This window comes from Spermophilus citellus (assembly GCF_964194105.1).
Source record: "Spermophilus citellus genome assembly, chromosome: 2".
In the NCBI taxonomy this organism is placed as follows: Eukaryota; Metazoa; Chordata; class Mammalia; order Rodentia; family Sciuridae; genus Spermophilus; species Spermophilus citellus.
In genome coordinates, this window is record NC_138183.1 from 8,597,254 (window position 1) to 8,614,783 (window position 17,530).

A 17,530-nucleotide genomic window follows, 5' to 3' on the forward strand; every position below is an offset into this window, starting at 1 on the left:
CTGTTTTAAGGTATTCAAATCTGGAGTTTCTCCAGATACCTCAAAGTAATTAGTTCTGAATCCTTACTCTGCATCAGAATCACCTGGAAAATCTTTATAAAGTAGGGCTGACTGGGTTCCAGACCCCAATTCATAGATCCAGATTCCATGTCTGGGATGAGATCTGGGTACCTTACATTTCAAGTGCTGCCCAGGTGATTCTGAGGAGCAGTCCTGACTGAGAACCCCTTCCAAACTAAACTCTTGAAGGCAAAACAACTCCAGTTTAATATCTTTTCATAACTTTAAACAAGACGTGCCACACTGGGGAAGAGCTATGGTCTGTCCCTGGCTGTGCCTCTGAAGAGGAAGAATCCCTTACCCCAGCCGCCTGCTTCCCCCTTACAGTCAGTCTGGACAGAGGAGTCAGTCTCCCAGGAGGCTGGATGCTGCCCTTGACATTCAGGACAAAGAACAAAGCCCCAAATGCCTAAACTGTTACAGACTGAAGCTCAGTAGAGAATGTGATCAGAAATAACTTCCACTGAGAGTAAGGTAACTACCACACAACTACTTCATCCAAAGGCTCCAAGAGGTAGTGAGCTGCTGTAGAAAGAATGAATCACTCCATGTTGCAAAAGCAGGAAACAACCAAAGCAGCCAGTTCAGCACACATAGCTCTGCTCCCCAAACCCCAAGAACATGGCACACAACGTCAGTGCCACATCTTCACGTCCAAGACAAGTGCAGCCAGCAGGGCTGGTGCCTCCTGATTTGCAGTGAGTGGTGCCAGCTCTTGGAGGGCCTGGGTGCTCTGGCTTGGTATTGGGGTATAGAGTCCTTCTAGAAGTCTTAGCAGTCACTGGACTGCAGTGGTAAGAGTGCTCTGGGATGCACACCATAGCCACAGCAACTATTGACCTATCTCCCCACCACACCCCCTTCTCTGAATCTGCACCTCACTCCTGGACCTGGGTTCATCAGCATGTTTGCTGGTCTTGATCATGTCCTGCTGTCATCAGGTGACTATACCAGCACTAGACACATGATGAAACAGGGCTGAATAGAGTTGCTGGCCTCAGTCTCAGACGTCAGCTTAAATAGGGATTATGTAAACATGGGCACTTTGGAGAGGTCAAGTTGGGCCTTGTGTACAGAGAGGAGAGGGCAAGAGAGAAGACAAGGGAAGCAGGGACTGTCCATGTCATGGGGACTCGCCAGGCTGCCTGAACTGGGGAAGAGCTGTGGTCTGTGGTCTGCTACCTGAACTCTGTGACCACAGATGATTCTGTGAAGTGCCACGGTATTGTTGGAATAAATTTCTCTTTTGTCTACGTAACTACTTGGAAATGGATACCTATTACTTGCCACACACACACACACACCAAAAAAAAAAAAAAAAAAAAAACAAACCTAAATGAAATAACTAGAGCCTCATTACCAATAGCCAGACATTTCCAAGTATGTTTGTTCTTAAAGATCAAAATCAACTCTTTTCCTTTTATTGTTTCTAAAACTAGACATTTGCTTTTAATGTAAATATGTATTTGCTCTGCTGTGGCAACTGGTTTTAGAAACAAAGCAATCACTAGCATCTAGGATCAGTAAATGAAAGTTTTCTAGAAAACATTCTTTCCAGGCCCTTATTGACAGTGGACATCTTTAGCAGCAGCAGCCTGGGAAAGAAGGGGTGTATCCATGCAGGCCCAGAACAGGCCAGACAGGTGGCATTCTCTGTAGAACCCAAACACCTGGCTCAGAGAACAGCACCAGCAAGAACAGGAAGCAGTTTAAATAGATAACATGTATCCAGAGACTTCAAGAGTGAAGCCGGGGACTGAGTATCCTAAGCTAACCAGACCCTCCCTTCCCAGCCACAGCACTGGGAGAGAACATAGGATGCAGTACAGACCTCCGGCTGGATGGCTTTAAACACAGGGATGTCCATTAGTGTGATCTGGCTCTGCAAGAAAAGAGAATCCATGTTAGAAAATACTGGATGTCAAAATACTGGTATTTCCCCTTCCTGGCTGTCATGTTGCTTTAGATCTACAGAGACACACACATTCATTAAAGTTGTACTTTCCCTGTGAAAGAAAGAAAGTAAAAAAAGAAGGATGATTTTCTTTTTTAAATTAATTTTAACTAACACATAAAACATTAAAATTTTACATATTGATGGGGCACCATACAAAAATTCAATACATCTATACACTGTGTAATGTTTAATCCAGGTTAAACACACTTATCTTCTCATTTGTCATTACTTTATGGTGGAAAAAAAATTGAAACCCCTTTTTTTAGCTGATATATACAGTACACAGTTATTACATAGTCACCCCACTGTGCAATAGCAGGCCAGAACATCTTCATTCTAACAGTGACTTAGTAGCCCCTGATCAGCTTTTCCCCATCCCTCTGCCCACTCACAGGGCCTCGGTGGTATTTGTGTTTCTGGGTTTGTTTTTTTTTTCTTTTTGCCCAGTCTGTCGATTGAATCTAGGGGTACTCTACTACTGAGCTACATCCCCTGCCCACTTTTTAACTTTTTATTTTGAGACAGGATCTCACTAAGTTGCTGAGGCTGTTCTTGAACTTGTGATCCTCCTGACTCAGCCTTCTGAGTCACTGGGATTCCAGGCGTGCATCCACACCTGGCTCTGGCTTATTTCTCCTAACATAGTAATCTCCAGTTCCATCTGTGTTGTGGCAAATGATAGGAGTTCCTTCTTTTTTACGGTTGTGTAGTAATTGTGTGTAGGTATCACATTTTCCTCATCTGTTCATCAGTTGATGGGTACCTAGGTATTTCCCCTTCCTGGCTGTTGTGACCAGAGATATAGTGAACTTGGGCATGTGAATGTCTCTTCCACAGGCTGACTTTATGTCCTCCGGATCTATACCCAGTAGTGGGGACTGCCGGATCCTAGGGCAGTTCTGTATCTCATTTTTGAGGACTCTCCATGCTGTTTTCCATGATAGCTGTACTAATAAGTGCATTATATATTCTGGATATTAGCCCATTGTCAGATGCAGTTTACAAATATTTTCTCTCATTCTATGGTTGTCTCTTCATTCTTATGATCATTCTTGCTGTGTAGAAACTTTTAGTTTGATATAGTCCCATTTGTCTATTTTTGCTTTCATTTCTGTGCTTTTGGGGGTCTTGTCCAAAAGAATCCTTGCCCATTCCAATGTCCTGAAACATTTCCCCTGAGTTTTCTTCTCATGGTTTCAGTATCAGGTCTTACACTTAAGTCTTTAATCCATTTTGAGTTTGATTTTTATAACTGGTGAGAGATAGGGGTGAATTTCTGAAATGCCTCTCCCACCCTTTTCCCTCTTCATAAATCTTGATCCACACCCTTCTTCCTTGAATATGAGATGAGCATTCAAACTTAAGAATTGATAATAGTTATTTGGAGGGTGGAGCTGAGAGTAAGGATAATATTTTTAGCTTGAAAATTTTTGTACCATGTAGATTTTTGCTCTCAGCATGAGTTGCTCTTGTAATTTTAAAAAGTAGATATAATATTAAAAATTATAATGTTGAACAGAGACACTATCTATTACTCTAAATTTAAGTTTACTTTAAAATTGTGGCTTATAGAAATGACATTTCTCTTCTGAAGCCTATGCCTCCCCTAAATTACATGGTAGAGTACTATTCAAGATGCATCCAGAGGCCAGTCTGGGGCCACAACCATTTATTGCACCAACCTACAGTGAGATCAGTACAGTAGCTGAGAGCAAGCAGGGAAACTTTTATAGCAATTTGGCATGGTGGCGACATTTCTATTTTTTGTTTTGTTTTGTTTTGTTAAGTAACAGTCCTCAACAGATTGGAAAAGAAAGAGTTGGTGCTTCACCACAGCCACCTCAAGGGCACTGAGGCCATCAATACAGAAACACACACCCCTGAGGTTGAAAGGCTAGGCCCAAAATTAGATGTTCTTCTGGGGTCAGAGGGGGAAGGCACCTCTGCTGACGATTCTTCAGGCTGAGACATGGACTGAGTCTTCATCACATAACCTACCTCCACACGTCACATGGGATGGCAGGTGTCATTTGGCAGAAGCCTCTGTGAAAGGCCAGAAAAATGAGAGCCAAGGGCCTTTGGATGCCTATGAATGCAAGACGATGCACTGTCCACTGGATACAAGGCCCTCTGGGATGATGGTGCTGTGGAACACACTCAGGATCTGGAACCTATAGGGCTCCGTATGCGTTGTTTAACAGCAATATTCTGACATGTCTTAACTTCTCCCAGTCTCAAGTGCCACATCTAGAAAATGGTAACAATAGTCTCTATCTTTGAGATCTTGGTAAAAATTCAAGATAAGAGGTGTAGAGAGCCTAGCTCCTGGCAGATGGTCAATAAAAATATGTGTGTGAGAGAGAGATTAGCAAAAGGGTAGTCACATAGATGGGCCTGTGTATTGACCATGGATTTATGGTTCCTGACCAGTGCAGGATCTAGGAAACAAGGGACCATTGAATGGGCTGAATATCCGGGCACTGAGGTTGCTTTAGAGAAAATTAAAAGAGGCTGTTATGATGAGCCAGCAAAAAGCCTCATGTCAAGAATACATTGGAGGAAAATGGCAATATATACAGTGTGTCACCTGTGACCATAATCCAGGGCTTAGTGCAGAACTGCAGCCAGCTCTTGGCACAACTCAAAGGTGGGCCAAGGTGACTGGGTTCTTGTGAATCCCAAGATACAGGCCAAAGCATTCCATTCTCAGAGCTGAGAGGGAGGGGAAAGGAGCAGGTGGCATCAGTGAAGAGCCTCTTTGCCCCCTCCCAGGGGACAGTGCTCCTCAAGGGCACGGGGGTGAAATGCTGCCACCAAGGGAAGCTTGGCAGACAGACAGTAGGTGACACCAGGGATAAGGAAGTACTTGGGGGAACCAAGCTCTTCCACCTCTGGGTCCCCTCCATGGCAAGGGGGCATCTGACACCACACACCAGGGCTCCAGGCCTCATGATCTGGTGTTGAGTGGCAAGTGCACTCTGAAGGCCCATAAGCCCATGCCTGGCCCAGAGCTCTGGGGCCCAAAGCTATGTCCTGGGCAGCATAAACAGACTAGCATTGCTTCTGCCAGACCCATCGGGATTGTTAGCCAAGTGCTCCTCATATTTGAATTAATTCTGCCACACTGGGGAACAGAAAGGGCTTGTGAAAACAGGAGATTTGAGCTGAAAGCTCGGAGGGCCTTGGAACTCTCTCCTGCAGTTCAAGTTAACTCCCTCTCCAGGAGAGCCAGCAGGATGTTTGCAATGTTATTTAGGAAAAGAACCAAAAGTCTGCTAATGTGAAAATGAGAAAACTTCCTTTCCATCCTTCCATCAGTTCTAGAATTTGCTACTCAATTTCTAAATGATTTATTAAAATAGCGATCTGATGTTTCATATTTTTTGGATGGTTTCAAATATTCTGATGTCTACTCAGACCATAAGTCAGAAATGTTCAGGTGTTCTATTAAAAACTCACAATGACAGAGGTCAGCAGACTAAAAATAGACTGGCTGATCCCAGCCACACAGTGAGGATTTGGGGGAGAGTCTCTCCCATTTCTATCCTCTCAACCCTGACCAAAGCTGATATAGTACCAGGCTGAGAGTGTATCAACACAAAAGATTCAGGTAAGTCACCAGATCACAAGCTTCATGCCACCCTCCTACCAGGCCAAGGTCATGTGGGAAAGGCTCCTGAGGAGCATCTTCCCCAGAGGCCTGGATGGGCCAAGAAAGCCAGCTGCCAAAAGAAAGGGTGAGCATGGAGGGCCTGAGCACTGAAGAAGGGCCTGTCATACTCCACGGCGACTCTTGGGGCCACTGGGACCCTCTCCCCAGCCCTGGTGCCCAGGAGAGATGCCTGGATTCCAGGAAACAAAGGGCATCCCCAGAGGGTGTCCCAGCGTCAGCAGAACCTCAGACAAGGAGACTCCTGCATGCATTTCCACACAGCAAGTGTCCCACAGGGGGAGACTCATCAACAGGGCTCTTCGAGGCTGCTCCTTATTTGAGGAACAAAAAGCCTTAATACAGGTGTCCAGGCCAATGGGTCACATGGCAATGCCTTCTCCATCCTAGTCCCTTCTCCTGGGCCACCACCCTAAGAACCCAGGCTTTCAAGAGACATGGCCCATCTCCACACATTATAAAACCTTTCTGTATAGATGAATCCTACGGTCTGAGAGACTACTGGAGCACTGGCAATGTGGCCTCCTAATGAAAACTGGGATCTTTTTGAGCAGCCAAAAAGAAAAGCCCTTCTTGCCTAAGTTAAATGCAATGTTTCTTCTTCTGACAGGATGACTACATCCTCTCCCTACCACAGCCTTAGCGTAAGGGTCTCCCAAGACCCCAATTCAACAGAGACAGCTGCTGACAAATCAGTGGTGTATTTCATAGTGGAAGATGCCCTAACATTTGCCTTTGGTTCATTCCACCAAAACATGACCAAGACAGTTCACACAGCAAACCGGGATCAGCCCAGAAGAAGTATTCTAGATACACACACTCCCAGAGCCTTGGGAAGCACATGTCTAATGAGCCTAGAATGGTAGTCAGAATTTTAGAATTGAAATGCAGATTACACAGGAAGACACCATGGGTGTCTCTGAACTGTTTTATTTCTTTTTGAAAAATAATCCAGCAGTAACTCACTAAAATGTTTTTTAATTTTTTTTTTTTAGTTTTCAATGAATCTTTATTTATTTATATGTGGTGCTAAGAATCGAACCCAGGGCTGGGGATGTGGCTCAAGCGGTAGCGCGCTCGCCTGGCATGCGTGCGGCCCGGGTTCGATCCTCAGCACCACATACAAAAAAAAACAAAGATGTTGTGTCCGCCGAGAACTAAAAAATAAATATTAAAAAATTTTCTCTCTCTCTCTCTCTCTCTCTCTCTCTCTCTCTCTCTCTCTCTCTCTCTCTCCCTCTCTCTTTAAAAAAAAAATTAAAAAAAAAAAAAGAATCGAACCCAGTGCCTTACACATGCTAGGCAAGTGCTCTATGACTCCAGCACCATAACATCTTATTTTTTAAAATGTCAAATCTGCAAATAAGTAGGATGAATTCTCAAAATACTTCACCTAGCTTTACTAATCATTAAGTCACCAGATCATTAACATTGCATCCCATTTGCTTTATCATTCTATTCATAATCAGATAAATGCATTTTTAAAAATTTTTTTAGTCATTGATAGACCTTTATTTCATTTATTTATTTAGATGTTGTGCTGAGAATTGAACCCAGTGCCTTACACATGCCAGGCAAGTGCTCTACCACTGAGCCCCAGCCCCAGCCCCTATATCCATATTTTCATGAATTATTTGAGAGTACAATGCAGAGTTGTGATTCTTTACCCCTGAGTATTCCAACGTATATTTCCTAATAACAAGATCATTCTCTTTCTTATTGTTAGATGTAGAGCAAAATTATTACCTTTAGGAAACCTATCACTGATACAACAATATTGTCTAATGCACAGTTTACAACCAAAGTTGCTAATTATCCCAATTCTATTTTATAACAATTTTTTCCCTCAATCCTGGGGCATACAGTGTATTTAGGTATTATCTCAAAGAGTAAAATTAGCAAACTATTGATTAAACTTACTGATACATAGAGAAACACTGGCATATAAGGAGACTTCATGTGTACAGCTAGCTGATATGATACAAGACAGACACAGACAGAAACACAGATGCTTACTGTACAATTAGCTATAATACCAAAAATCTGGAAACAACCTGAAAGGCCATCAAAAGGGATTTAGTGGTTAAAAAAAAAATTAAAAATTAAAAAAATTTTTTTAAAAAGTATGGTGCATCAGACACTGAACTATTATTATGCAGCTTTTAGAAAAGTGATGCCAAGCCTGGAGGTGCAGGCCTGTAATCCCAGTGACTCCAGAGGCTGAGGGAGGAGGACTGCAAGTTCAAAGCCAGCCTCAGCAACTTAGTGAGGCCCTAAGAAACTCACTAAGTGTTAAAAAATAAAAATAAAAACAGCTGGGAATGTGGCTTAGTGGGAAGTGTTCCTCGGTTCAATCCCAGTACCAAAAAAATAAAATAAATTTAAAATAAAAATATAGTAAAGAAATCTGCACATATTGATCTGGAAGTATGTCCCCAATTTATTAATGAAAAAGATAAGTCCAATGCAGCTTTCTGCTCTGACTTCAGCCAATGGGGAAGTAGGAGGACTGAGGTAAGCAGCAGAGCAACCCTGGGTAAAAAAAAAAAAAATGAGGACTTTGAAATTATTTTAACCCTTTTATTATAAAACAATACACATTTATAGACAATCACATCAACAAACACAAAGTTTTACGACTTATTAGAATACCTTAGCCAGGTACGGGGCTGAGGCTCAATGGTAGAGCACTTGCCTGGCATGTGTGAGGCACTGAGTTCAATTCTCAGCACCACATCTAAATAAATAAATGAAATAAAGGTCTACCAATGACTAAAAGAATATTTTAAAAATGCTCACGCCTGTAATCCCAGTGGCTCAGGGAGCTGAGACAGGACGAGGATCACAAGTTCAAAGCCAGCCTCAGCTACTGTGAGGCACTAAGCAACTCAGTGAAACCCTGTCTCTAAATAAAATACAAAATAGGCTGGGGATGTGGCTCAGTGCTGGAGTGTCCCCCAGTTCCCCAGTACCAAAAGAAAAAAAAAAGGAATACCTTTTAGCCACAACCCAGGTCAAGAAATAACCTCACAAAATTAATGATGAAAGGAGAAACACAATGGAATACAAACAATGGAATACTATGCAGCCTTAAAAAGGAAGGACACTCTGACACATGGATGAACCTTGAAGACATTATGCTGAGTTAAATAAGCCAGGCGCAAAAGGACAAATGCTATGATTTCACTTATCTGAGGGACCTCAAGTAGTCAAAATTCATACAGACAAAAAGAATGGTGGCTGCCACAGGCTGTGGGAGGAGGAATTGGGGATACAGAGTTGCAGTTCTGCAAGATGAAAACAGTTCTGGAGTTTGGCTGCACAACAATGTGAATGTACTGGATGAAATGCACAGGTGACAACTGTTAAGATGGTAACTTTTATAGTATCTACATTTTACCATCCTGGAAGCTCCCCATAAGCTTTGTCCCAGTCACAGGTTCCCTCCTCCCCACTCTCCTGACACTCCTCAAGTCTCTTCATAATTTCATCCCCAAAGCTTGTACACCTAGTATCACAGTGCACTCTACTTTACTCTTTAAAAACTTTGGGGTGTGTGTTTTTACATCTCCTTTAATCTACAAGTACCTTCTCCATTCCTCTATATTCCTCCCCATACTCACAGGGCTGGTCGCCATGTTTTTCCATCCTTGGTATTTTCAATCAACAGCTGGACCCACAGGCTCCTTCAGACACAGATTCTGTCCCTCTGGCAAGACTAGAGGTGGGTGCTTTGCTTTTCAGCAGGCACATAATGTTGTGATGTCAATGGTTGTTGATGCTCACTGCTTGAATCTATTCATTCACTGGGTTTACAAAATGATGGCATTCCAATTCTATCATGTCTTTTCCATTCATTAACTGAACTAATCTAATGAAGACACACTTTCCCTCATCTATTATTAGGTTATCCAGCATCGCTCAAAAGCAAAAGGAAACTCAAATGCGTGATTGTTTTCTCACATGTATCAGGGTTTAAGGTAATAAATTGGTCTCCTATCATCACATAGTGGTGACCCATTGTTTGATGGATTTCAATCAATTGAGATTATTATTCTTTTGAAGGTCAAATTGTCCCCTCACTGGACAGTAGGAGCTTCTAGCTGGCTGTCCTTGACAGCTTCCTCTTTAGAACTGGAAGATGTACCCAGATCATCTTCTCTTATCCCAGACTTGGAATTAGCTAGCCCTCCAGAAGTCCAGGGATCTTTTAGTGAAAAATGATATTTTAAGTCCACAGTCTGGAATTCATACCTAATATTTCCAATTCAAGTTCAGGATACCTTTTAAAAAAAACTTACTTAGCCTATTGTGTATTGCATTCATATCTTCCTTCTTCTATACCAAAAATCCATGTCTCAAGTACCACAAGTAGACTAGGATTACAGTATCCCATAATTACTAATTTACTTTATCCTATGTTATATATACAGCAGTCTATTCTCAGAATAACAATACTAATGCTACCACCACCTACATACAAGCTGAGAATACTTATGACATTTTTTGCATATATTCTCTCCATTCTCTCCCCATACACTATAAACACTATAAGAACAGCAGTCTGTGTACTGTCAGGGCATAGCCATTGTAAGCTCCTCCTTCTGTGTTTGAATCCGCACCTAATCTCAGTTCTATGAGTAACAGGCATGCTCACTGTACTCCACCAGTCCCTCTCATGATGCTTCTAATTGTTCTCATTCTCTGAGCTTGTCCAGCAGATTCCTCAGGAAGAGCCCGGGGGCAATATCCTCTGAGGACCTGCTGGTTCATAACAGGGTATCTGTGTCCTTGACACTCTACAGTCAGTTTGATAAAATTTTTTTGATAAAATTTTTCAACTTACTTTTTCCTTCTTTCCTTGACTTACTCAATTATCCTATTCCATTTTTCTCTGGCATTAGGAAAAAAAAAAAGATGCTTCTTTCTAAAAGACTGGTTGGTGGTGATCTAATCTTTCCCTAATAAGTTATTTGCCATTTTTTCCAAGATATGCAAAGGATTTTTCCTTTCCCTTTAAAAATCCAGTAGTTTGGGCTGGGGCTGTAGCTCAGTGGCTGAGTGCTTGTCTGGCATGTATGAGGCACTGGCTTTGATCCTTAGCACCACATAAAAAGAAATAAATAAAATAAAGACATGCTATCCGTGTACAACTACAGAAAAAAGTTGTGTTTTTTTTTTAATCCAGTAGTTTATCAAGAATGTCTGTAGTCATGGTCATTCAGGGTTCATGGTTTCACACTGAGTTCTTTCAATATGTAGCCTTGAATTTTATTTTTCATAAACTTTTCATAAATATAAATATTGTTCAGTTCCCTTGCCTTTTTATTCCCTTTCGAGGATTCCACTATCTATATGTTGGAGATTTTTGACTAATACACTGTCACTTTGCCTCCAAGTCTTAAGAACTCTTTCATTTATTTTTATATGAAAGTTCTCTCTCTTACAGCATCTTCTGCTATGTTTATCTATTCCTGTGTTCCTTCCAGCTCAATTTTTTGTTTCCAAAGGAATTTTTCTTTTATTTTCTCTTTTTTCCCTAAGTTCCATTACTTCATTTCTAAGATTCTTCTATTTTCAAAGTATGTTGATCACTTTTTTTTTTTTTTTTTTTTTGGTACTGGGGATAGAACTCAGGGACACTGGAGAACCGAGCCGCATCCCCAGCCCTATTTTATGTTTTACTTAGAGACAGGGTCTCATGAGTTGCTTAGCACCTTGCTTTCGCTGAGGCTATCTTTGAACTCAATTTCCTCCTGCCTCAGCCTACTGAACTGCTGGCATTATAAGCCTTTGCCACTATGCCCAGCTCTTAGGTCATTTTGAAATAGTCAGCTTCAGGTTTTATTTGTTTTATGGTGCACATCTCCGCCAAACTTTCATTGCCTGCGGGTATTCTCTTTCTTTCTCATTATAATTTTTAGTGAGATTTGACAACAATAAATTTCTTTTGAATATTTTTATGTAAAATAAGTTTTTTGAACCTTTGGAGAGAAACATGTTCAGGGTACCTTTTCTAACTTCTCATAGTTCTTTTAGGTTAGTGTCACGTGATATTCAAAAATGTGGCAGTTACTTTTTGAGGTTTCTTAGACACAAATGCACTTTTATTTTTGTAACTTCAACTTTTTTTTAAAGAGGCTACTAGAAAATATAAGCTTGCATCTGAGACATGGACTACATGTCTCTTGAGCAGTGTGTCAGCTCCAGTTTCAAATCCCAGCCATGCCACTTTCTGTCTGTGTGAGGTGACGCTCTTTTCTAAGCACTGATTTGCTTATCTGTTATCTAAGAATAATAATTATGCCTAATTCATAAGGAGAAGGGAGGGCTGGGGATGTGGCTCAAGCGGTAGCGCGCTCGCCTGGCATGCGTGCGGCCCGGGTTCGATCCTCAGCACCACATACAAACAAAGATGTTGTGTCCGCCGAAAACTAAAAAATAAATATTAAAAAAATTCTCTCTCTCTCTCTCTCTCTCTTAAAAAAAAATAAGGAGAAGGGGATTAAATAAGACATGTAAAACATTAAGCATAAGATCTAGACATAGGACGTATCTAAAAATGGAAGTTGTTCTTATTACCTCCTAGTATTGGTTTCAGAGCTGGATCTGTCGGCACCTGGCTATATGATCCATGTAAGAAAATCAACCATATGGTCCTCAGTTTCTCTTTCAGACAATCAGGAACTGAGGATATGCCCCAATAGGCTGTTGTGAGAATTAACAAATACTGAGCACCTACTATGAGCTAAGTACATTTTGGGCACTGGGAAAAATCAATGAACAAGTCAGTTCTTGACCTTAGGGAGCTTATATTCCAGTGGAGAAGACATGCAATAAAAAAAAATAGTGTTCTATAATGTAATGTTAGGTTCCAACATTAATGTGTAATAGGAATGCTGAAGAAAAACAGAGCTGGCCGCTAAGGGGAGAATGGTGGAGGACACTGCCTATACCAGGGAAAGGGAGGACTGACGTTTGAATGGAGACTGAGTAGGCTGCTGGACTGAAGGAAGAGCCAGGCAGAGGCTCTGGGGAGGCTAGAGAAGGCAGTCAGTATGCAGGAGGGACCATGGCCAGACCCCCAGGCAGTGGCCTCAGGAGGCACCCTCACTGGAGTGGGAGGGAGGAGCCACTGTAGAAATCGAAGCGGGTTTTCAATGGATCCCTAGACACACTGGAGAGCAAGTGTGCACAAGGCCCAGCACAGCCTTCCATGGATCTAAAGAGAAATACAGCCCTTGGAAAGAGCTCAGAATCAGGCTTGAGGCCATCCCAGAGGCAATATTCCCCCTCTATCCACAAAGTCAAAGGAGGAAACCAAGTCACAGCAAAACATGGAGCCACCTCTGCTCCACCCAAGGGGAAGTCTCTCTGTCAGATCAGCAGTAGCTGGAGAAAGAACAATTTTTTGAATTTATGATTTTTATTTTATTTTTAAATTTTATTGGTGTATTATATTATACATAATAGTGAATTCTTTATGCCATATTTGCATATGCACACAGCTTAACCAATCTCATTGCCCAGCCCACCCCTTTCCCTCCACTCCTTCTTCTCTTTATCACTTGCTCTAATCTACTGATCTTCCTCCTATTATTATTAATTAGCCCATTAGAATTACATATATGTGGGGGGTTATTTGTGGTATATCTGTACCTGGACACAGCATAATCTGGTACATTTCATTCCTGGTACTTTCTCATGGCCCCCTCCTCCTTTCTCTTGATTTTCTTCCTCTACTCTATTGATCTTCCTTTTATTTTTGTGAAATCCCCCTTCTTAAATTTATAATTTTTAAAAATTACACAAATAATGTTGTCTATCATTGCAGAAAATGACTATTATAAAAATGTAGCATGTGCAAACAGATAAAAGAAGAAAAATTAAATTCCAAATATTGGAATGTACAGCCAAACAGTATAGTAAATATGTTTGGCTCTGTAGATCTGATTATTTACGAGTATATATCAAATTTAGAACTTATCCCATTATGGGTGTGTGTACACACACACTACATATGTATGCTTGTGTGTGCGTGTGCACGTGTGCTGAGAATGCTGTCTAGAAGCAGCCCATTCTCCAGGACTGTGCTGGACCTGCGTCCTTTGCCTCCTCGTTGTGTATACCGTGTGCGCCTTCCATGATGGTAACAGCCAGACCCACCGCCTCCTTTCCAATGGGCATTTCATAAAGGACATAGCGTCCTTTATCCAACACTCCCCTCCTGGTAGATGTACAGGGTGCCCCAACCTGGGAAGGAAGCCCAGAGCCATGATGCCCTCTAGCACCCTATCACTGTGTCACTGTATCACTTACGGCAAACTCCTCAGGAGTCACTTTCAAGACATCGAAGACAACGGCGTCATAGCTCTTGCTGGCATAGTCGCAGCTCTGGCCCTCCAGAGAGTCTGAGCTGCTGCTGCCCTGTGAAGAAAGTGGAGAGCGCACAGGCTGAGGGTCTGCCCTGGAATCACTGCCCCAACTGCCCCACAGGGAGGTCAGAGGAGGACAGATCACACAATGAAAAGGCTTCTGTGGCCAGCACGTCACTCTTGTCCAGGCACTGTGATAAGCACTTCACACACAGGATCTTATTTAATTCTCATGAGCCCCCATGCATACACACCATTATTATTCCCATTTTACAGATAAGGAAGCAGAGGCAGAGTTACTTCTCCAGGGTACCTCAGCTGTGAAACTGGAAGTCAGAATGTGAACCTAGTTTTCCATGACACCAAAACACGCGCTTTCAATGGCCACCCTCAACTGCTCTGTCCAGTGTTAAAAAAAAAAAGTAAGTAAGTAAAAAGCTACGGCACAGGGCTGGGGGCGGGCTCAGAGACAGAGGGCTTGCCTAGCAGGTCAGATCCTGGGTTCCCGAGTGCAGAATGGCTGATAGAACTTCATCTCTACCCCAGCCATCCCAGTTTCTGTCTGTGTGAGGTGACATTCTTCTCTAAGCACTGATTTGCTTATCTGTTATCTAAGAATAATAATTATGCCTAATTCGTAAGGAGAAGGGAATTAAATAAGACATGTAAAACATTTAGCAAAAGACCTAGACATAGGAGGTTTCCAAAAATGGAAGCTGTTCTTATTACCTCCCAGTATTGGGTGTATACGAGTTTCAGAGCTGGACCTGTCGGCACCTGGCTATATGATCCCTGTAAGAAAATCAACCACATCAAAATCAACCTACAGAGCTTCGTCTCTATGAGTCATTCTGCACTCAGTACCCACCTTCCAGGGAGGTACTGAGTACCCACCTCCATCAGGCTTGACAGGGCTGATTTCCTCTGGGACAGTACAGTGTCATGGTTAGGGGGACAAACTCAAGAGACACAATAGGCTGGCTTAGACCCCACCCAGCTGGCCAGCTATGAGATCCAAAGCCAGCATGTTCACCTCTCTGTGCCTTTAGTTCCTCATCTATAAACTGGAATATCAATACATACCTGTGGGGGTCACTGTGAGGGTTAAGTGAGAGAACCCCTGTGTACCACATTTAAAAAACTGCCTGGAATAGAGTAAAAGCTAAATTATGGGTGTGTATGGGTATAACTGTGCCATCCCGTCACCAAGATTTATTGAGCACTTCAATTATACATGCTAATTCATTCAAGGAACATTACCAAATACTTACCAAGTGCTGGTTACACACCTACACACATGCAGCCTTCCCTCTGTATCCATGGGGGATTGGTTCAGGACCTCTCAAGGATGCCCAAATCTGCAGTTGCTCAAGTCCCTTACATAAATGGCTTAGAATTTGCCAATAACATATGTATATGCTCTTGTATACTCTGAATCATTTCTAGATACAATACCTAATACAATGTAAATAGTTGTTACACTGTATTGTTAGGGAATAATGACAAGAAAAAAGTTATGTTCAGAACAATTTTTCTAGAACATTTTCAATCTATAGTTGGTTGATCTCATGGATACACGGGGGCCAACAAAATATAGTACATACACATATCATGTATATGCCCACAAGTATACACACAGATCAGAGAAGTTTTACTCTATTATTACAGTTGGAAACAGAAGTCTAATTCCTCCAGTTATCAGAGTCCTTTCCTGGGATTTCAGTTTTTATAACCTTCCTATAATACTCCACCGTACCTGCTCCAAACACACACACGCATTCACGGGGACTTGTTTAATCAAAAGTTGCCCCAAACATTTTCCTTGGTGATGATGATGATGGTGAAGCTATGGCAACTTAATTTAAACTATACAGGCCCTTGTGAGGAATCTGAAGCTTGATTTCAAGATTAGAAATCAAAATAAGGAATTTTTTGAAAGATTTATAAGAAATGAACTAGTTCCCATGACTTTCTGGCTGGTCACCAGGATCACTTCAAAAGCCCCACTTGTGGTGAGCTCAGGACCCCAATACTGCCTTGCCAGTATATCAGAGGGACCAGGCATTATGCAGTCAGCAAAGAGGGCCTCAGGTGACACCCACTTCTCCTGCAAGTCTGTTCCATTACTGAGCATGGAAAGCAAACTCCCACACCCCATGCAGGGGCCTGGCCCAGGCCACTCTCAGACCACCAACCCTTAGAGCCATTTCCTACAGAGCAAGGCAAACAAGAACACGGGCCAGTTGGAATTATTTCTGTCTGACTTCATTCCGGAATGTGCGACTTATTTATAATCAGCAGCGGCTTTTCCTGGGAAAGGTCTGATCCCTTTTTGCCACCAAAATGGAATGTGGCACTTGCTATGGCTGGACTGGGCAGGTATTTGTTTTCCTTTGAAGAGAACGACTTCAGAAACACATTGATCCTCAGAGCTGACTGCCTCCCAAATCTCACGCCTGGCATGGCCAGGGGCCTTGCGAGTGCTAAGAATGGTAGCATTCATGGGGGTCTGTGGCCTTGCTGCCCTGGCTCAGCTGGGGCCTGGGTCAGCTGGAAGGCCCCTCCCACCCACTGTCCCAAATCGTTGCAGCTTCTATACCTGTGGAGTGGCGGAGGTGACCAACACGCTAGCCATCAGACCATTCTTCTTGTACATAGTCTCCAGGCCGCAGGGAGCTTCAGGGCAGCCTCTGCCGGTGACATAACCTGCCTGGAGGAGTCCTGCAAGGCAGAGGGGCTCATGAAAATCAGGTTTTGAAACCAACTGAACCTCCCCCAGGGAAGAGCTGTGCCAGACTTCAGCAGAACCCCTAGGAGGATACCTTAAAGAAAGGTCAGCTGGTGGCCTTGGCACCAAATATGGCCCACAAAGGTCGTCGGTTGGGCTGGCTTATGCAGAGTTTTATTAGTCTTTAAATTAATTACCAACATCTAAAAACTGGAAGATTTCACATAGAATTCTGGATCTCTGACTTTCCTGACAGCACTGGGCCCACGTCTCTGCACAGTGACCATCAGCTGAGCTGAGCAGAGGCTGCCCCATGCATCAGAGCTTTTGGTCCCACCTGACCTGTGCAATCATTTCAGTGTATATGTGACCCTTGCAGGTAGATGGAGTTTGTGGACTTTGTCTTAAGACAAAGATGGAGTGAAGACAAACTGATCCTACTATGCACCCCAGGCACCACACCACTTCCTCAATAACTCCCTGGGAGACAGCGGGATTCATCATGCGCCAAGCACTTGACATCCACCATCTCATCCCTCCCCCAATCCTGAGGTGGCTCCACTCGTCACACTCATGTTCTTTGCTCATGCCATCCCACCATCATGTCATCACTCATGACCTGCTCCTAGGTCACCTCTGATTATCATGCAGAGACCACCCAACAGAATGGGCTGCTCCCACACCATGTTTGCACACCTTCGGAAGCATCCACCACATCCCAGAGCATAGAGTAGCTGCCA

The 17,530-nt window shown here is 42.8% G+C and overlaps 2 protein-coding genes across 7 annotated transcripts in view; both read right to left on the reverse strand.

Moving 5' to 3' along the window:
* Positions 1-17,530, reverse strand: part of RALGPS1 (Ral GEF with PH domain and SH3 binding motif 1) — a 271,882-nt gene that overhangs the window by 197,737 nt on the left and 56,615 nt on the right. For all 6 annotated transcript variants that reach the window (XM_081281958.1, XM_081281959.1, XM_081281955.1 and 3 more), the window contains 3 exons: positions 16,662-16,783; positions 14,007-14,114; positions 1,892-1,942 (listed from right to left, as the gene is read on the reverse strand). In XM_081281958.1, the coding sequence (XP_081138084.1) occupies positions 1,892-1,942; positions 14,007-14,114; positions 16,662-16,718 (216 nt within the window). In that variant the 5' untranslated portion in view covers positions 16,719-16,783. The remainder of the gene's footprint in view (positions 1-1,891; positions 1,943-14,006; positions 14,115-16,661; positions 16,784-17,530) is intronic.
* Positions 16,765-17,530, reverse strand: part of ZBTB34 (zinc finger and BTB domain containing 34) — a 77,387-nt gene continuing 76,621 nt past the window's right edge. Inside the window, exon 2 of the mRNA XM_081281965.1 lies at positions 16,765-16,783. The gene's annotated coding sequence lies outside the window, so the exon portion shown is untranslated. The remainder of the gene's footprint in view (positions 16,784-17,530) is intronic.